This window comes from Gigantopelta aegis, chromosome 8 (assembly GCF_016097555.1).
Source record: "Gigantopelta aegis isolate Gae_Host chromosome 8, Gae_host_genome, whole genome shotgun sequence".
Classification (NCBI taxonomy): Eukaryota; Metazoa; Mollusca; class Gastropoda; order Neomphalida; family Peltospiridae; genus Gigantopelta; species Gigantopelta aegis.
The window spans coordinates 65,657,103-65,679,670 of record NC_054706.1 but is presented as its reverse complement, the minus strand read 5'-3'; the positions used below and the strand labels follow the sequence as shown (position 1 = coordinate 65,679,670).

General features: G+C 35.5%; 1 protein-coding gene across 1 annotated transcript in view; it reads right to left on the bottom strand.

Annotated features, from left to right (window-relative positions):
- Positions 1–290: 290 nt before the first annotated feature.
- Positions 291–22,568, bottom strand: part of LOC121380053 (leucine-rich repeat-containing protein 45-like) — a 31,087-nt gene continuing 8,809 nt past the window's right edge. The window contains exons 6-17 of the mRNA XM_041508786.1: positions 16,780–16,908; positions 14,604–14,716; positions 13,989–14,053; positions 13,415–13,492; positions 11,957–12,092; positions 11,483–11,560; positions 8,458–8,569; positions 7,254–7,324; positions 4,984–5,169; positions 3,335–3,487; positions 1,605–1,743; positions 291–758 (exon numbers count right to left, since the gene is read on the bottom strand). Coding sequence (XP_041364720.1) covers positions 601–758; positions 1,605–1,743; positions 3,335–3,487; positions 4,984–5,169; positions 7,254–7,324; positions 8,458–8,569; positions 11,483–11,560; positions 11,957–12,092; positions 13,415–13,492; positions 13,989–14,053; positions 14,604–14,716; positions 16,780–16,908 — 1,418 coding nt within the window. The 3' untranslated portion in view covers positions 291–600. The remainder of the gene's footprint in view (positions 759–1,604; positions 1,744–3,334; positions 3,488–4,983; positions 5,170–7,253; positions 7,325–8,457; positions 8,570–11,482; positions 11,561–11,956; positions 12,093–13,414; positions 13,493–13,988; positions 14,054–14,603; positions 14,717–16,779; positions 16,909–22,568) is intronic.

The window sequence follows — 22,568 nt, the reverse complement described above, 5'->3', positions numbered from 1 at the left end:
GTGGCATATATGTGAAGTTATATAAAATCTGGAAGTGCCATATGATCTGTGAAGTTGTACAGAATCTGAAATGACACATATCCTCAGTGAAGTTGTATAGAATCTGGAAGTGCAAATGAAATGTGTTACAGAATTTGTTATAGTGGCATATAATCTGAAGTTGTATAGATTCTGAAGTGGCATATAATATGTGAAGTTGTACAGAAACTGGAAGTGGCATATAATCTGAAGTTGTGTAGAATGAAGTGGCATATATCCTCAGTAAGTGAAGTTGTACAGCAAAACTGGATAGTGGCATATAATCTGAAGTTGTGTAGAATCTGAAGTGGCATATAATATGTGAAGTTGTACAGAAACTGGAAGTGGCATATAATCTGAAGTTGTGTAGAATGAAGTGGCATATAATATGTGAAGTTGTACAGAAACTGGAAGTGGCATATAATCTGAAGTTGTGTAGAATCTGAAGTGGCATATAATCTGAAGTTGTGTAGAATCTGAAGTGGCATATAATCTGAAGTTGTGTAGAATCTGAAGTGGCATATAATCTGAAGTTGTGTAGAATCTGAAGTGGCATATAATCTGAAGTTGTGTAGAAAGTGGTCACTTCGATGATGAGACATGAGGTGCTCTGGCCATGTATGTAACGACTGCTGACTGAAGCATGTGAACTCGCTGTAACTCATCTTCTCGAATCCTCGACACTTCATACTCCCGTGCTCTCAACTTCTCCTTCAGACTGGCAATTTCTCGGTCCTTTGCTGTAATGTTCAAACAAGAAACAAGTAGGCCTACAGTACAAACGCCCACAAAATGGAATGGAAAAGAATATTTGTTTTATGAGACTGAAGCACATTTTACACTATTTGATGTCTAACAAATGATTATTTTTTAATAAAGTGTTTTAAAAATCATTTCCACTGATACCACCTTAAAGTTAAATTTATTTTAAAATACTTAAGATATTTAACGTTTCATCAATGTAATAACCAACATCATCAGGTTAATAAACAAACAAACTGGTGGGCCTATAAGCATAATAAGGTATAATATATGGTTATTTTGACACTTTGGAGAGAGACACACACAACAAACAAACACACACACACACACAGAGAGAGAGGGGTGGGGAGGGAGAGAGAGAGTGTGAGTGAGTGAGTGTGAGTGAGTGTGAGTGAGTGTGAGTGAGTGTGTGTGTGAATGAGTGAAATGGCACAAAATGTTCTGTTACCATATAGGCTACTCTTATTGATAAAGCAGCAAAGGATCTTTTATATTTACTTTCTCGTAGACAGGACAGTACAAACCACGGCAGGCCCCGTGCTTATAAAACTTAAAGTCTAGACTTTAATAAAGTCCAGACTTTAACGGCATTCAAATAGCACTACGTTAAAGTCTGGACTTTATTAAAGTCTAAACTTTAAGTTTTATAAGCACGGACCCAGATGTACCAGCTGTGAAGCACTGGTAGGGATGGGGAAAATCTGAATCTATAAAGGGTGATCAATCTTGAGACACATCACACCTCAAGTGAGGGATCCATTAAAAAAAAATTGCAGCCCCACCCACAAAGAAAACCCTGCAATCACCCCTGATTCTGTGCTCACCTGACAGGTCTCTGTCCACCTGAGACAGCTTGTTACGAAGCTCACTCTGTAGCTGTCTCTCGCTCTCTAACTTGTTCAAGGTGGCAGTCAGCTCTAATTTCATCTCAGCTATCGTCACATTGTTCTTCACAGCAAATTCCTGTAGTCAGAAAAAGCTATTAATTAACATTCCATTTTTGGCGATGGAAAAAAATATAATTTCCATACAAAATTGTTGGCTTTTGAGAAAGATTTTGTACTGGAAAGGGGTGGGTTGTGAAGTAGTGCCTTAAAGTCTTGAATACAATTTAATAATTAATGTTGTCTCGGGGGAGGATTTTGAAATCAAACCCCACTCTTGCTCTTGCAAATTTTCTTTTTTTCAATATATTTTTCAGGGAAGTATGACTCTAACCCCTATTAACTTCACTCGCCACAGTCATAAATTCCTGCACAAACACCTGTGTCTGCAGAGTAAGTGGTGGCGGTATTCTCCAAAGAAATGGTAAATAAAAAAAAGATATTTATATCTTGAGTGCATAATGGAACATTTTTAATTGGTTTCTCTGACAGTTAAGTGGTATATTGCCAGGCAACCACTGTTAAAGTTAAAAGTGATTAATTAATCATTGACTATTCGATGTCAAACATTTGGTAATTCTGACATGTAATCTTAGAGAGGAAACCCGCTACATTTTTCCATTTGTAGCAAGGGATCTTTTATATGCACCATCCCACACATGGGCGTACGACCCAGGGGGGCAATAAAAGATCCCTTGCTGCTAATCGGAAGAGTAGCCCATGTAGTGGCGACAGCGGGTTTCCTCTCAAAATCTATGTGGTCCTTAACCATATGTCTGATGCCATATAACCGTAAATAAAATGTGTTGAGTGTGTCGTTAAATAAAACATTTCTTTCTTTTTTTCTTTTATTTGCGCTTCCCACAGGCAGGATAGCACAAACCATGGCCTTTGTTGAACCAGTTATGGATCACTGGTCGGTGCAAGTGGTTTACACCTACCCATTGAGCCTTGCGGAGGGTTTGGAGTCGGTATCTGGATTAAAAATCCCATGCCTCGACTGGGATCCGAAACCCAGTACCTACCAGCCTGTAGACCGATGGCCTGTTGTACTGAATGACTACAAGGACCAACAATAAAACTGTTAACTAATGCCTCAGTCACAAATGCATCATAAGTGGGTAAGATGCCCATATGATGTGTGTTTTTGACGATATACTATGGGCATTGGTGACACCTTACGGACATCGTTGAGTTTTTGGCCGATTTTGGGGCATCGTAGGGTCATCGAAAAACTTTTAATGCAAAATTAAAATTTTTGAAGACCGTATGATTTTTAAAATCAGAAACCCACTGCAGACATATCGTTGGGGCACCTTGCGACCTTGAGGTGACCTTGCGGTATCTGGAGACATCGCAGGGAGGCCACACGATGCCCCTATGATGTTGGGACTACATACGGGCATCGTACAATGACCTTATGGTGGCCATAAGGTCAACTTACGATGCCCTTACAATTTCCTTAAGATATGATGGCCCGAAAAATATGTCAGCCCATATGTCAGCCCATAGGGTCCCCGTAAACACACCGTATCTAATGTGACCATGGCAAAGATTTTTGGAAGAACCCTATGATTCTTTCCGGATGTCGCGGACGACAGGACGCTGTATGGTTACCCCCCCCCACCGTATGGCGACTGTTGCATTTGTGACTGAGGCTTAAGCTATACCTGTCTCATTTCCTCCAGCCTACTCTTCAACGTGTCAACTTCCAGTGTAAGGTTAGAGTTGTTATATTGGAGTTCTGAAACAAGTGATGTCTGCTGGTTGCAGTGGCTTTGAAGATTGTCTTTTGAGATCTGTAACACTCGAATTTTCTCCTCCTGTCAGGGCATAATATATGATTTTTAAATGGGTAAACTATTACTGGTGCATTTACATAACCTCGCCATGAACAAATTTAAGGTGAGTGATTAATTGCTCCCCTAACTTAGATTATGGAGAGCTATTTAAGATATTAATTTATTATATAACATTTAGTGAAATATCTTAAAATATCAGTGAAATAAAAGTGTTATCAGTCATTCAGGAAATGTGTTATCATCACTGTAGAAAGTGTTATCTTCACTGTAAGAAAGCCAGAACTATTTTGCTACTGGCATTTTAAAAATAAAGGTAAATTACCAAAAGTTATATAATAAATAGAAAGTTTCATGTTTTTTGTCAAATATGATTTATATCTCATCTCATGAAGTTTGTGATCATATCACACTCGTTGCGCAAGTGTGACTCGTGAGATATGATTGCAAACTTCATGAGATGAGATATAAATCATATTTGACAAAAACCATGAAATATCTTCTATATATTGACACCATATAAATTCACATGGTAAGGGAAGTCAAAATTGTTTTCCTAACTTAGATTATAGAGAGCAATAATTTAAAATATTACCATACTGATACCATATAAATTTAAATGCTAATTAAAGGGAGCTAAAAATTCCTAACCTTGAACTAGTCTCAGTGGAGTGATGGGGAGTGAAAGTGATAACTCTTATATACTCTAGTTTTTAAAAACGCATGTTTGTCTAAGAAGTAATAGTTAATGAGACAATCTCTAGTTATTTTTTGACGGTATTTCCCTGTTTTAACATCATATGCTTTAGCTTCTCTCTGTTATAACCGTATCTAAATGTGTGTTGCAGGTTTGTAGATTAACTAAACTTAGTGTCCATTTTTACAACAAGGTCTGAATTGGTCATTATGCAAACAATTATATGCAATATGTCATGATTTTTTAAATTGATTTTTAAACAGGACAACTGATATAATGGAAGTATGCCATGTATTCAGTTAGCTAGTCAAACCATATATCTAAACCTTAGTAAAAAAAAAGTATAAAATATTGTCTTAGAACTATCCAATTTTAAAAACAAAATATTTAAACATTTAACCTGGACAATGCAAGCTTCCTCAGGAGTATTGAAAATACTGTGTCCATATATAAAACGAACTAAAAACAAATTATCAAAACTAAACAATGCAATGGGCCATATTATAGTTAAAACCAAAATAAAAAAAATAAAACATTTTATGCCCCCATTGGTGGGTCTATCAGGCTATTTTTTTCCAGCCAGTGCACCATGACTGATATATCAAAGGCTGTGGTATGTGTTATCCTGTCTGTGGGATGGTGCATATAAAAGATCCAAAAGATCCCTTGCTGCAAATGGAAAAATGTAGTGGGTTTCCTATCTAAGACTTAATGTCGAAATTACCAAATGTTTGACATCCAATAGCCAATGATTAATGAATCAATGTGCTCTAGTGGTGTTGTTAAACAAAACAAACTTTTTATGTATATAAATTGTACGAACCTCTTCTGTTCTGACTTTCTGCTTGATATGTAACAACTGCTCCTCAGTCTTCATGATCTCTGACGCAATGGCCGCCTTTAGTTGAGTGATCTCCCGATCAAGATCCGACTGATGAGTCTCAAAATTACGAATCTGTTCACGCAATGACTTTTTCATATCATCAGCCTCTTGTCTGATTCTAATAATCTACAGTAATTATAAAAATGATTAAATGAAGAAAATATTTCGATCATTTTCTCTTTTCATCAACACTTAACCTGACCTCTCACTTATGTGCATTTCCTTACATTCCCCCCCCCCCCCCCATGAACTGGTCCCAACTTTCAATCAAATGGCCATACTTTTCTGTTATGTAATTTCCAGACATGTAACCACCTATTCTTTGTACATTTCCTAGAACAACCAATGGAATACAGAAGTATATAAATTGGGTGGGTAAGACATGTGATGTCAGGTTAAATATTCATGCAAAGAAAGAAGGATCAAAGTTTCCTTAATTTCTTTTCATACTTGTCAATAACAGACGTTGCTAGAAGTTCCTTCTTTCTTTGCATGAGTATTGATCATATCTTATGGTTTTGTCATTCACATTCAGAAAGATAAGAGAGAGAGGTCCTCTCAGAGATGTCAATGAAGGATATGATGTTAACCACAAATAAATGTTACAATACAAAACCTGTATTGGCCAAAAGTCCTTGCAGATGATGCCATTTATTCATCCAATCCAATAGCTGATGATTAATTAATCAATGTGCTCTAGTGGTGTCGTTAAAACAGAACAAAACAAACTTTATTCTTTATAAAGTTAAAAGTTTGTTTTGTTTAACAACATCACTAGAGCACATTGAGTTATTAATCATCATCTATTGGATGTCAAACATTTTGTAATTTTTGACTCATAGTCTTAGAGATGAAACCCACAACATTTTTCCATTAGCAGGAAGGGGATCTTTTATATACACTTTCCCATAGACAGGACATACCCTTTGATATTACAGTTATTCTGCACTGGCTGAGAAGAGAAAAAAAACAATCACAGAATTGGTCCACTGATTATTCATTCCAAGTGTATTTGAGAAAAGTTACCCCATATAGTCGGGCCATAGCACAGTATGAAGGGATGCAGTCGATTCGTCCACTGGACAATTCGCCACGGACGATTCGTCCACTGAAAATTCGTCCACTAAGGAACTCGAGACAATTCGTCCACTACAAAAAATCAGTTCCGGACGATTCGTCCACTGGGTTTTTATTTCCCCAGTACATTTCGTCCACGGACTAAATAATGTGTACTATATGTACGTGGGTGCTAAATAAATTATTAGATATATTTTACTCCGTATTTTTTTTGCTGTGTCATAAATTTACAAAGGTAAAAATAAATTATATTGCATTAGATTATGCTTGGTAGATGTTTTAATTAAATTTAATTAAATTGAAATTGAAGACAACGAGTTTTTATTTCATTTAGAGGTTATTAGGCATATGGGGATAACATGATGAGGGAGGGTACAGTGGATAGAATTTACGCCACTGAAGGAGAACATGACATGGGTGGGGGGGTAATAAAGTCTTCCGACGTGGAGGCTTGCATTACCCATTTACCACATCGTGACATGTGAGATAATGTACTCTAATTCTAACTCTATTTTACTTTTTTGGTTATAGTATACCACAAAATAATGTTAAAAAACTATTACAAAGTCAAAGAAATAACTATTAATATTTTTGAAAAAAATGCAGTCATCGAGTGGACGAATTGTCCGAGATGAGTGGACGAATCATCCGTGGACGAATTGTCCAGTGGACGAACCATCTGGAAAGCGGTAGGAAATAGTCATACACCTTGAATGACACACTGGCATCCTAATTGAGAGACACTGATCTATTAACTATCAACTGATTTATTAAACATTGGCTATTGGGATGTGAAACATTTGGTAATAATGACTCATAGTCATTAGAGGAAACCCGCTACATTTTTCCATTAGCAGCAAGGGATCTTTTATATGCACTTTCCCACAGAGAGGAAAGCACTGGTTGGAATGAGAAAAACCCCAATCAGTTGAATTTTCCCACTGAGGTGGTTCGATACTGCAATGCAAGCACCTCAAGCGAGCACTCAACCAACTGAGCTAAATCCCGTCTCATTAATTATCAAGGCAGGTAGCATTCTCAAGATATTCATCTAATGGATTGAAAATTTCATAAAACAAATACAGTTACAAAATGCTTATCAAAAATAGGAGAGATTTACTAAAAATAAACACCTCTTTGTCTTTATACTGTTCAACTTCACGTATAGCTTCCTTCTGTCGGAATTTTTCTTGTTGAATTTTTTCTGAAAAAATTTAAAATCATTTAATTTTACCCTATTTTAAAGAATTCACAAAAGACATACAAGACCATTATGATATATTTCTTTTTACAGTTTTTTGTTTTTGTTAGATCATTAATACTTGTTATTGACTGTGCAATAGACTTTCCACAAAATGACATCTGATTTTGTCATATGATACACAAACAAACATGGCAATTATCCAGCTTGAATAATCGACATATTAAGGTAAAACATACACATCAAGCAGCATCAATAATCATCACTATACTGTAGCTGAATAAGTTTCTAAAAAAGTCACACCAACTGAAAATGTTTACAGACATTTTTGAATATTCAAATATAATAAATTTGCCTTCAAAATCATTAATCTAGATGACAGGGATTTGGTTCAATATTTTAGCAATCTTCATACATGACTCTTGGTCAACTGAGATATTATTAATTGAGGGAGAGAGCAGACTTTAAACTACTTTAAACTATATAAACTATTATAACATGAAATTATTACACTTAATAAATGCTGCATCAAGCTGTGGTTAGCAAATGCCTTTTGTACCTTACTACTCAATGCAGGTTTTTGTTTTTTTGACAAGCAGGAAACCAATCACAACAAAATGAAAATGCATGAAATAATAATAATAATCTATGTCATAAATATAAGCAGGGATGAAATTCCATTACAGACATTTAGTCCAGCAAGCTACGAATTCTGCTACAAGCTACAAACATGATCATAATGTATAAATTGAATGAATGACTGACTGACTGACTGACTGACTGACTGACTGAATGTTTAACGACATCCCAGAATGAAAAATACATCAGCTATTGGGTGTCAAACTATCATAATGTATAATTTAAGGCCAGGTGTTTATAAAACTTTTAATGTCTTAGACTCAAGACTCTTAATAGTCTAAAACACTAATGCCATGACAATGCCATACACATGTGACGTCATTAGAGATTGAGACTGGACTGAAATTTTGTATAAGTACTGACCCTGGTCCAACAGGATGGCAGACAAAAAGATCTCCCTGGCCCTGGTGATGCTGACTGGCAAAAAGAGGTCGGGATGGCAATATTTTGACCCACTGATAAATCTATGGAACAATGGACACTTTGTCTAATCATACCATCAAACTTCGAAGCCTTCAGCTTTAGTTCAGCCTGGAGATGAATGATCTGCTCTTTGAGTTCAAAAATCTGTTCTTGCTGATTTTTGCACTTTTTGTCCAGATCTTCATACTATGAAAACATAGAGAATTTTCAAAATAACACAGATTCCTTAGTTAATAACTGTTTGCTTGGTTTGTAATCACTGAAGAAAACTAAGAATGTTTCTCTTTTTAAAAGAAACCTTTATTTTTCTCTCATCTATGGTTCTTATCTCCTTCATACAAACTATATATTATTATTTTGTGGAACTGGTGGATCAAACGTGTGGTCATAACACAAAGTATTACATTATTTTCTCTTCATTTTTATCATATGATTAACATCCTTTCTATGTGGCAAGTCATTTATTGATGTGTTAAGCTTTGGTAGTCCACTGTATAAAAAAAGTAAAGTTTGTTTTATTTAACGACGCCACTAGAGCACATTGAATTTTTATCTTATCATCGGCTATTGGACGTCAAACATATGGTCATTCTGACACTGTTTTTTAGAGGAAACCCGATGTCGCCACATAGGCTATTCTTTTATGACAGGCAGCAAGGGATCTTTTATTTGCACTTCCCACAGGCAGGATAGCACAAACCATGGCCTTTGTTGAACCATTTATGGATCAATGGTCAGTGCAAGTGATTTACACCTACCCATTGAGCCTTGCAGAGCACTCACTCAGGGTTTGGTGTCGGTATCTGGATTAAAAATCCCATGCCTCGACTGGGATCTAAACCCAGTACCTACCAGCCTGTAGACCGATAGCTTAACCACGACACCACCAAGGCTGGTCCCCATTGTATAAAGACAAAAAAAGTACAGTAAAACTCCTCTAAACCAGACACTCACAGGACCAAGTGAAAAGACTGGTTTAAGAGGTATCTGGTTTAAAGAAGTTCTGATCTGTACTGATATTTAAACAGGAACCATGAAAAAAACATTGAGTTTTGAAGGAATTCCAGTTTACAGTGTCCAGTTTTAAGAGCTTTCACTATAATATACTCTTCAAAAGAAGAAACGCAAAACCACATTGTCGTAACATTTGGAGAATTGATTTAATTATTGAATGGTGAGTCCGATAATTACCAAATGTTGCAGGATTGTTCACAATTCACTCTAGTCCATTGTGAGTAAGTGATAGGACACACCACCAAGGTCAAGGTCATCTGGAGTCAATACCGGGTGTGGCCTCCGCGTGTGTTGACAACTGCCTGGCACCGCCTGCCCATTGAAGCAACCAGAGTACGGATGACGTCCGGGGGATGGTGGCCCACTCGGCCTGCAAGGCTGCTGCCAGCTCGGGCAGGGTCTGGGGCTGTGGTTGTCGCTGTCGGAAGCGTCGGTCCAACTCGTCCCATAGATGCTCAATTGGGTTCAAATCCGGTGATATCGATGGCCAAGGAAGGACATTAATGTTGTTGTTCTGTAGGAAAGCCGTTGTGAGACGTGCTGTGTGAGGCCTGGCGTTGTCATGTTGGAACACTGCGTTGGCGTTGGCCATAACTGGAACGATGTGTGGCCGGAGGATCTGGTCAGTGTAGCCCTGTGCATTCAGGTTGCCATGCACGTGGACCAGGTCAGTTCTGCCAGTGTGTGAGATGGCTGCCCACACCATGACACTACCCCCGCCGAATCTGTCCACTTCCTGCACGCAGTTTGCCGCATAACGTTCACCACGACGCCTATACACGCGACCATCTTCCATCATGACGTCGGAGCAGAAATCGGGACTCGTCACTGAACCACACCTGTCTCCATCGCAGTTGAGGCCATTGTCGATGAATCTGGCACCACTGCAGTCGGAGTCGACGGTGTTGTGTTAAGATGACACCTCGAACTGGACGTCTGGCACGAATTCCTACCTCACGTAGGCGGTTCCGTACGGTCTGGTCGGATATCCTGCGCAAACCTGGTATTGCTGCGGCTGTGGAGGTGGCAGTAGTCAATCGTTCCCGAAGGTGGCGTACCCAGATGTAGCGGTCCTGCCCGGGGGTAGTGACCCGTGGTCGACCGGATCTAGGGAGGTCACGTGTTGATCCATGTTGCTGGTAACGGTCCCACAGTCTGGAGATGGTGCTTGGGGACACATGGAATGCCCTGGCAACGGCCGTTCTGGATTCGCCTGCGTCTAGTCGGCCGATGGCATTGTTTCTCTGCGGTTCACTGAGACGTGGCATGTCCTGGATTGTCAACTGTCGGCCAGATACAGAGGCCAGGCAAGCGAACACCCTGCACTTTTATACTGTCGGTGTTCATGTTGCACGTGCAGACAACGCACGTGCAGTGGTGACATGGTTTGCACGTGGCTGCGTTTTTGCGAATATTCACATTTTGGAACTTTATTGTACAGTAGCTGCGTTTTATCGAATGTAACCGTGGGAATGTGTTTGGGACATGCAATGACCTTATATTCACAAAGCATGAACCGGTAGGAAACATAAAATCGGAGTTATAACCCATTTGTACCCTTTTGCGTTTCTTTTTTTGAAGAGTATATTATTACAGTTTGAGGTTAGAATGCATTTTAAAAGAAAAAATACAGTGTGCTATTTCTTCTTGTATCATTAATACTACACTTGCATTTACAGCTGTATCTTACTTAATTATTTAAACTCTGGCTGAGGAGAAAAAATGTGGTTTGTTTAATGACACCACTAGAGCACATTGATTAATTACTCATCGGCTATTGGATGTCAAACATATGGTCATTCTGACTCATAATCATCAGAGGAAACCCGCTACATTTTTCCTAATGCAACAAGGGATCTTTTCTATGCACTTTCCCACAGACAGGAAAGCACATACCATGGCCTTTGACCAGTTGTGGTGCACTGGCTGGAATGAGAAAAAAACAGTCAGTTGAATGGATCCACCGAAGTGGTGTGATCCTGTAACGCAAGCACCTCAAGTGAACCCTCAAACAAATGAACTAAATCCCACCCGTTGGCTGAGGATGAACGATGTTAAATTCTGGTAAAAGCAGTAAAGATTTACCTTAATCTCTAATTGTTTATTCTTATCTTCAAACTCAGATAGTTCTCTTAGCAACTTCTTCTCCTCATTTGCTTTATCCTAAAACATAGACACAGGCCTAGTTACCTGGTAACTGTTTTTTAAATTGAATTTGAACTTTTATTCAGAATTAATTTTAACAAATGTGAAAAAAAGCAACATCAATCTTGACGTATCAAAACACTGATCATGTATTTTAAATGTGTCAAAAATAAAATAAAATCCCTTCTGTTTTAAACTCTATGTTACAGAAACAAAACTGGACAGTAGATAATAAATGCAAAATGACTAAAAATAGCAAAAACCTATTTTTTAATTTAAAAATATATAATATTCCAAATATTTTCTCCAAAATATATATTTTTTTTTTATCCTACTATATTCAAAAAATTAGTTAAAATATATGGCTTGTGGAATAAAGGTAATTAAATGTGTTTTTAATTCAGAAAACTGTACCTCCTTTAACTGTTTTACTTCAGTCATATGAGTGAAAGCCATGTCAGATATTTCCTGTTTTAAATTAGCAATCACAGAGTCTTTCTTATGCAGTTTTTGTTCTGCTAATACCAGCCCCGAATCAGTCGTAGACAATCTATAACAGAAAAGATTCCATATTGTTTTATTGATACTTTTAGACTCCGTATAAAACAGATGAAATAAAATAACATCCCTTAGTGCTGTGGCTTAAAAGTCTTTTTAAAAAAAAGAGTTTGTTTTGTTTAACGACACCACTAGAGCACATTGATTAATTAATCATCGGCTATTGGATGTCAAACATTTGGTAATTCTGACTCATAGTCAACAGAGGAAACCCACTACATTTTCCTAATGCAGCAAGGGATCTTTTATATGCACTTTCCCACAGACAGGAAAGTACATACCACGGCCTTTCATATACCAGTTGTGGTGCACTGGTTGGAACGAGAAAGAAAAAACAATCAGCTGAACAGATCCACTAAGGTGGTTCGATACTGCGACACAAGCACCTCAGGTGAGCACTCAACCAACTGAGCTAAATCCCGCACACCCCCCCCCCCCCTCCAAAGTCTAAGTTAAATTCACTGCTGTAGGTATATATTCCATTGTTCTCTATCCTGTGCAAGTTTGTGTTTTCTAAGCTAATCTTGGGTGTAGCAAGCCTATATGCAGTGCAAGAGAGATGAAACATCCTGTTACATATCTCCTACAGGAGTGGCAGTCCTCCCAAGGACGAGCACCTGACAGTGGATCATGGAAGCAATCACAACTTTACCTAACATCTTTTTGGCTCTGCCTTGTGCAGAGATATGATTTGAATATTGGAATACGGTTTTGTTGTTCTGATTAAATGTTAAAAACTAAATTCATACATAATTACTGAAACTTCAGTAATTGTTATTATTGAAACAAGACCATATATATATATGTGACCAAAATAATCCACTTTGAGTGCATTCTGTTCTATCCTTTTTTTCAAGTGTCAGTGCTGTTTGAATCAACGGAATTTAACTATAGTATAATACTTTATAAGGATTATACCAAAAAAATAATTGAGCTCTGCAATATATTAAACTTGGACTAAATCAACATTGCCAGCGTGTGTCTTCCCAACAAATCATGGGAGTCGTAAAAAGTTGTAAGTGAAAGGAATACCTAGGATCATCACCAGAGTGTACCGATTGTAAGCTAAATAGTAGTGAATGGAAATATATATAAATACTATAAGTAATATAAATTGCTAAATTGACTGTTTAACAACTGAAACCTATTGAAAATAACTGACTGCATGGATCCTAGAGCAAAATAATCAACTGCTCTTGTGACAATATGACAATAACTAGACTGAGTCCTTTAAGACAATAACTGATAGACAAAATAACTGACAATTGTATCTTATAGGAAAATAACTTGCTATCTTGTAGGGAAATCACTAACTTAGTTGCTAGTGAATTGAAGGAATTCTTCCTGTCTTCCAAAGCTTCCTGTAGATTTGCTATTTTTTCAGTAGAAAATCTGAAATAGCAATTTGTTTTTTTTACAAAATATTATTTTTTTTTAAATGCATGAAGACCAAAAACCATTTTAGTTCTCAAAATAAATGTTTTGTCTAGTATGAACTGTTTTATCCTGTTACTCTTTCTGAAAACTTTACATATAAGGAAATATTGTGAAAGTGAAATAATATAATCGGATTAGGAAAGCAGCCATGTAACTTTTCAGAACGTGATTTTAAAAATTGTCAATGTGTATCAATATGGAATGATATGCGTACAACTCCACTGATTTTACCTGATTTCTCTATTGTTAATGTAAACTAATTGTTTTTGCTTCATTTTTTTTTAAACATTTCTTTTAATTATCAAGCCAGCCTTAAATGTATTAAAATATTGCCAATTTATTTGTCATTTTGTTTCACTGAAAAGAAATTTATGATGAATATTTTCATGGGTGGTTTCCATTCAAAACTTCAACTTTAAAAAAATTTAAAACAAAAAATTGGAAAACTTACATGCACCTCTTACTCTTGCATCGAATATCTTCTTGGTCATCCATTGTATTCATCACATCAAACAACTAGGAGAATAAAATCTATTTAAAATAATTACTGATACTGAAAAACACACATGTTTTACAAAAATATTTTCTTTTTTTATTTAATTTTTTTTCTTCTGAAAACCTGGGCCCAGTTATTCAAAGCATGGTTAAATTAACCTGGGTTAGTCTAATATTTGTCTTTTAATTATTTTTTTTATACCAATACAATATAAACTTTAGATTACAACATAAACTTTGGATTTGATTATGTATGTATACAACATAACCTTTAGATCTGATTATGTATGTATACAACATAAACTTTAGATTTGATTATGTATGTATATCTTTATTTGTTCTAAATCAAATTTCCACATTATGTCTTCAATTAATATTGTATTGATTCAGTCCTTGGTTTTGAAAATGTCTTTTAAACACAGGTCCTGTGATTTTGGACACATCAATTCTGACTGCCAGACCTTGATATAGTAATTTACCACAAATAGTTACACTGATGTGAATAATTACTAGCTTTATTATAAAAAAATATATATTCTTATTTAGCAGTAAACTACACCTCGATCAATACCTGTGCACATCTGTCCTGTTCCATTTGTTTGATGTGTTTGGTGAGGGCTTGGGTTCTCATTTGGTGTTCATTTGTCATCAGCTGCCGATCAGCATTGTTAGACATTGCTGTCTCTAAAACAGTACACAAAAAACCTAAAACATCAGTTTTAAAAATACCAAAAAATCATAAACATAGTTTTAGATACATTACAGAACTGATGATCACATGGACAGTTTGCCTTTATTCAGGATATCTTGGATGCATGCATATGGTACTTTGATGTAGGAAATTTGACAAACCTCATTCAAATTAGGTGTCCTTGTGTAAACTAACCCTATATTACACAGCAACACATTATGAAAGATTCTTTAAGTACATTGTATTTGATTATAGTAAGATTCAGATTGTTGGGATGGGTACATTTATTGTTTGTTTTTTTAATCAGGAACATGTAATACATGTATTTCATCATGATACACTACATCATGAATATGCTTAAATGTATCTAATGGGACATTTAAACAAATAAACCATATTGAAATATAGACATATCTCATGGGCATTTAGGCATTTTACAGTCACGTCAGTATAAACATTTATCCTATAACTTACCCATAATTCCATGTCATAAAGCAAATTGATATTTTGCTTTGTTACATGTTAATAATTTTTGTTGTCAATGAATGAATGAATGAATGTTTAACGACACCCCAGTATGAAAAATACATCGGCTATTGGGTGTCAAACTATGGTAATGCAAACAAATAAAGTGATGATCAACATCAATATAAAAATTCAAGATTTAAATAAAAACAGTGTAAAGAACTGTGCAAAAATACAAATATCACAGATAGATACTGACTTTTACTCAAAATTTCAATTGTATCTCGAAGAAAACAAGGGGATTTGTGCTGTATTGGCCATTCTCAAAGAGAATGTTACACCCCTGCACCACGGTGAGGTTACAGCATGCACAGGGGTGTTTGTTTACAAGTCAATAAGACCTGTATACCTGAGTGCAACGTTTTAATAAGATTTAATTAAAATGCATATCGTCAAACAACAGTTGTGCAAAAATAGTGATGACGTCATATACCCAATAGCCAATGTATATTTTTGTGCTGGGGTGTCGTTAAACATTCATTCATTCATATTATCAAGAACTTTGATTTACTAACACCTAGCTTATTTCGTCTCTCTCACTCTGTAAAGTATCCATTTCAGTGAATAGTTAATGATAATTTTGTTTGATAAATGTAAGAATAATTAATCAATTGTAATACATTCATATGTAAAAATATCCTGTGGTTGTAATGGATACAAGTGTTCTGTGAATAAAAAAAAAAAAAAAAAAAAAAACAAAAAAACTTTGATTTACTAAATATCAAATTAAAACGTTATGTTAGAAGTGTTATAAGATAAATATAATTCACTACTCATGTTTTTTAATATGGAAAATATCAACCATGTCTAATTAGTTGATATTTGTCTCAGCAGAGCCTTGATAAATACTGATCAGCATAGATTCGGTTGATATTTTCCATATTATAAACCATTCATGACAAATTCTTTATTTATTATATAACAGTCCCATGATCCAGTGGAATATCTGACAATATCAATGAAATAAAAGTTCTGTCAGTAACAATATGATGGTGATAGGCCTTTCTCTCATCCTCAGGAATATAGGACAGAGCTATCTCATAAAAGAAAGCTATATAAGATATTTCTGTCTTTCATATGCTATGACATCATTGCATTTAACATGGGGAGTGTTACGTCCTTGGTGATATATGACATCATATTAATGCAAACTGGTGATCAAACAACATTTGTTTATACCTGGTTGAAATTTTCACCACCTTGGCAGTGTCTGCGCTTAACTTTTTTTTGAGTTGGCATCCGGGCAAGTGGTGACAGCACTTTCACTTGCCCGGATCTATTTTCACTTGCCCGAATAATACTTTTATTTATTTATTAATTATTGATTTAATTTTTTTTTTTTTTAAATCGGTCGCCAGGCGGGCAACCTTACTGTGGGTTTTCAGTCGCCCGTCGTCGTTTTTAGTCGCCAGGGGCGATCGGGCGACCATTAAGTTCGAACCCTGCCTTGGGTGTAGCCTACTTTTTCTATCCCACATGATGGAATCTTATAATCTTCATAGTAGAAACTATTATTACATATTTAACATACCAATAGACTGGTGCACATCAGATGGGATGTTGTTGCCAGCTAACTCAAGTCTTAATAACGTTTTGTTCATCTTCAGCATCTTAATAACAGCGCGACCACCCAGCAGTCCAAAATTATTCCATCGCAAATCTGAAAATGTAATTTCCAACTTGAATGTAATTTCCAACTTAAATGTAATTTCCAAGTATTATATCATTGAAGTGATACATTTGATATCAAAATACATAACAATTTGTCTAATTATCAGAATACTAAACAAATTGCATGTTATAAATACATTTTGTACCATAAAACCTACCAATTTTTGCTTGATGTGAAAAAACCTGCACTATAAACTCGGTGGTAAAATACAAGCATGGACATACTATAATAACTTTTTGAGCTACACATCCAATACATTAAATGTTTAATGGATTAACAATGGACATGCTGATAAAAAAAAACCTAGGTAAGCCATTAACAATGCTACATTCTTCAATTAATGCATTAAAAATATATCAGTCAGTTTGGATTGGATTACACATTTTATATTTTTTTAATATGGCATATATAAAACATAACAATATTAAAGGGACAGACCCTAGTTGTTAAACACTACGACATATTTTTCACTATTAGAGCCATTTATGATCACTGGAATCAAACATTACTTATATTTTATTGTTTAGATTATCCATTTCCATACAGCAAAAGTGTTTCTGGTCATCCTGGTGTTTTTAATATCACAAAATGCATTTTTCATATTTTTAAAAACGCATGTGTGTCTGAGAAGTAACGATTTTTAAAAAAATATATATTAGTCTATTTTTAAGGGTATTTCAATGTCACAGACTCTTGTTTCACTCTGTTGTATCGAAATTTGTGACATGTTTGTAAATTAACCGAACTTAGTGTCCATTTTTACAGGTTGAAACTAGAGACTAGGTGAAAAATATGCCTTCGTGTTTAAAAACTAGGGACTGTCCCTTTAAATGGGCAAACTATATTTGATACTTGAAGCAAGTTACACATATTATAATGGCAATAATAGGGTATTCAGCAAGCTACACATATTATAATGGCAATAATAGGGTATTCAGCAAGCTACACATATTATAATGGCAATAATAGGGTATTCAGCAAGTTACACATATTATAATGGCAATAATAGGGTATTCAGCAAGCTACACATATTATAATGGCAATAATAGGGTATTCAGCAAGCTACACATATTATAATGGCAATAATAGGGTATTCAGCAAGCTACACATATTATAATGGCAATAATAGGGTATTCAGCAAGCTACACATATTATAATGGCAATAATAGGGTATTCAGCAAGCTACACATATTATAATGGCAATAATAGGGTATTCAGCAAGCTACACATATTATAATGGCAATAATAGGGTATTCAGCAAGCTACACATATTATAATGGCAATAATAGGGTATTCAGCAAGCTACACATATTATAATGGCAATAATAGGGTATTCAGCAAGCTACACATATTATAATGGCAATAATAGGGTATTCAGCAAGCTACACAAAGACAATCATTTATGATGTGTAGCAAACTAAAAAAACAAAGGTGCAAGTAGTAGTTGCAGGGTGTGTAGCATTGTACAAGTAACACAGCAAATGTGACATAATGTGTGACAGCATATTTATATTTATTAAAGTTGTAATCAAAATCATACCCAATTGTTTTTTGTTTTTTTACAATATACAATTTAAAAAAATCCTTTAAATAAAATATATGAAAACTGTGTTCGAGTTCTAATGACCTGTTACAAGCCTCGTCCCTTACAACAAATTATGTACCCTCGGGTGGAATAGCCCTGTCCCACATGGACTCATATGAAGGATTCTTTAAATCAACTACATTGTAATCACAACTACCAGGTGCAATAATTCAGTCAAGCTGTGACATCTGTAATTAATTTCCTATAGTCTGTTTCAAATGTTCAAGTGTTTTCACTAATTTTGTATCAAAATGAAAACATTTCATCCATAAAAGGCAACTTTGTAATAACAATAACTGTTATGGGTTATAATGCTACCATAATAAAGTTTTCAATTTAGGGGTCTCATGGATTAGGCCTATATGTACTGTATTAACTAAAAATATGGTTAGGTATAATTTGATTAAAACTTTTAACATGCCTATTAATCAACTTGAACATAATATCCTATCCCATGTAATATTATATAACTTATTCTGATGCTATAGTTCTGATTACCTATTCACTTGATACGTGTAAGAATATGCAGGCCTCACAATGGAAAAAAAATTGGTTTAGTCAATTTTCAGATATGTACAGTATTTCCTTGAAAATTATAAAATGTGGTTAATTTAAGGAATATTCTATTAACCAAAGACTAAATGTTATAGCCATTTTGTGAAAAAATTAACAATTGGCTAATTTGACACTACACAGGGTGAGCCCTGATATGCACATATGAACTGGAATAAAGGTGGGTAGGTGATTTTAGTATAAATACTTGATTACATGCTGGGCAGTTATTTTTTTCTGATGAATGGTTCACCTGGTTACTATTGGGCTATTTGTAATTCCATCCAGTGCTCAACAAAAGGTGTAACAAAAAGAAATGTTTTATTTAACTATGCACTCAACACATTTTATTTATGGTTATATGGCATCAGACATATGATTAAGGACCACACATATATTAAGAGAGGAAACCTGCTGTCACCATTTCATGGGCTACTCTTTTCAATTAGCAGCAAGGGATCTTTTATATGCACCATCCCACAGACAGGGTAGTAGATACCACAGCCTTTGATATACCAGTTGTGATGCACTGGCTTGAACTAGAAATAGCCCAAAAGGTGGAGAACAAAGGTCATGATATGTACTGTCCTATATCTGTGTGATGGTACATATACAAGATCCCTTATCACTGCTAATCAAAAACAGTATCCCATGGAGTGGTGGAAGAGGCTTTCCTCTCTCATTATCTGAGTGAGTGGTCTGTAACCATACATATATATCCAACGTCATTATCTGAGTGAGTGGCCTGTAACCATACATATATATCCAATGTCATTATCTGAGTGAGTGGTCTGTAACCATACATATATATCCAACGTCATTATCTGAGTGAGTGGCCTGTAACCATACATATATATCCAACGTCATTATCTGAGTGAGTGGTCTGTAACCATACATATATATCCAACGTCATTATCTGAGTGAGTGGCCTGTAACCATACATATATATCCAACGTCATTATCTGAGTGAGTGGCCTGTAACCATACATATATATCCAACGTCATTATCTGAGTGAGTGGTCTGTAACCATACATATATATCCAACGTCATTATCTGAGTGAGTGGTCTGTAACCATACATATATATCCAACGTCATTATCTGAGTGAGTGGTCTGTAACCATACATATATATCCAATGTCATTATCTGAGTGAGTGGTCTGTAACCATACATATATATCCAATGTCATATAACCATAAATAAAAAATGTGTTGAGTGCATTGTTAAATAAAATAAAACAAATCTTTCTTTCTTTCTTTTCAATTAATATGGGGCAGACTGACCAGTACTTGTGTCTGCTAATTGTATTACAAATAGCAGTTTATCCCGCAACCGCTGTTTGATTATAGTGTCCGTTTAAAGCAAAGTCATAAACTGCTACAGTGAAACCTCTCAAAACCGGACCCTCTGTAAGCCGGAATTCTCTCAAAACTGGACACTCTGTAAACCGGAATTCTCTCAAAACTGGACACTCTGTAAACCGGAATTCTCTCAAAACTGGACACTCTGTAAACCGGAATTCTCTCAAAACTGGACCCTCTGTAAGTCGGAATTCTCTCAAAACTGGACCCTCTGTAAGCCGGAATTCTCTCAAAACCGGACCCTCTGTAAGCCGGAATTCTCTCAAAACTGGACACTCTGTAAACCGGAATTCTCTCAAAACCGGACGTTTCTCACCCTCCCCTTTTAAATATCAGTACAAAAGAGAACCTCTCTAAACCAGATACCCCTTAAAACCGGACTTTTTACTTGGCCCCGAGCATGTCCGGTTTAGGGGGGTTTCACTGTACTAGCAGGATATTGTATGTCACGTGAACTACCTGTCTGAATCAACTCATTTGCTGTGACTACATGTTCAAATACATTTTCATTTTCAATTAAAATAAAGTGATGAGCTGTGGTAAATATAACAAAAAATGTTTCACAAACAAATGATGTCATCACTGTTTTGACAGTGATTCATGAGTGCCTGTCATATCACAGCTGTATTTACTCCAATGAGCTCTGTCATGTGCTAGTTTTGATTTAGTAAACTGGTCTGGGAGTGGCAGTCCTCTTTGTGGCAGTGCAAGAAGGATGAGAACTCCAGTATAATAATGGATCATCTTGGGAGTGGCAGTCTTCCTATAGACGAAGGAAGGAGATGTTTTATTTAATGACGCACTCAACACATTTTATTTACGGTTATCCTATAGATGAGGAGGTATCAAATAGAGATTCATGGAATCAATCACTATTTTGGCAAATATCCATTCGACTGCATTGTGCAGAGAAACGATATTGATCATGAATAATAGTTCAGATTTATATAGGAATTAATTATGAGCTAAAAACTATTTTTTCATGTGACAAATAGAACATATTACATAAATGAAGTCATGAATTTTGTTTGTCATGCTGTAAAAAGCTTGTCTGTTCACTTATGCATAATGAAAGTTAGGAATAAAGATGATTTCCCAGCTCTTCGTGTTGAGTTGCAGGATAAAAATAATAAAAGGTTAATAACAAAGGTCATTGGTTTTAACCTGTTCACGACCAATAAGGAATTCTGTTTGATAAGCTTTGCAGAGTTCGCCATTCATAACTTCACACGATAAAAGTGATAACTTAAGTCATTAGACTGTTATTCTCTATTTAATTCCCCATGGTGGGCTTCAGTCAGTCAGTGATTTTTTAAATATTGTGCCATAGTGTTACCTTTAATATGAATTCACTGAAAAGAAAAAACATGGCATAACCCAATGATGTTGTATGAATATGTCATAACCAACACAAGGTAATTTAACTGTAGTATGAATGTGCCATATATATAACCCATCAAGGCCGGATTTAGACCTTGGGGCCTGGGGCAGGGGCCCAGGGCACTTCAGGTTCAGGGGCCAAATAAAAAAATGAACTAATTTTATAAATGAAGTCCTTAGTCTGGGGGTCCCCTCTGGCAGTAGGGCCCGTGGCAGATACCCCCTTTGAACCCTTATAAATCCGGCAGTGTAACCCATACAAGGTAAATTTAACTATAACCACTAGAAAATAGTTTGACAATAACCCACAGAAAATATATTAACTATATAACCACCAGAATTTAATTTACAATGTAACTGTAAACAAAAAAATAATTTGTCATGATAGTGAAAAGAAAATAATTTAATTATAACCAACATAAAAAAACTACTTCTTAGCTGATTATAAATATTTAGTATAACAAATGTTTTGGGGTTTTGAAAATATTGTACACAAATATAAACATGTTTTTACATAAAAACCAAAAGAAAATAATTAATCACAGTGAACAGAAAATAATTGAATTATAACCAACATATAACTTTTTAAACTGATTTAGTATAACAAATGTGGGTTTTTTTTAAAATACTCTACACAAATCTTGACAGGTTTTTAATGTATAAAAAAGTTTTTTTAAAGTGAATCAGTACACACATACCGAGTGTTTTCAAATACGTATTGCGCTGAAGGTTTTCTGACTAAACCAACAGAAAATAATTAATCACAGTGA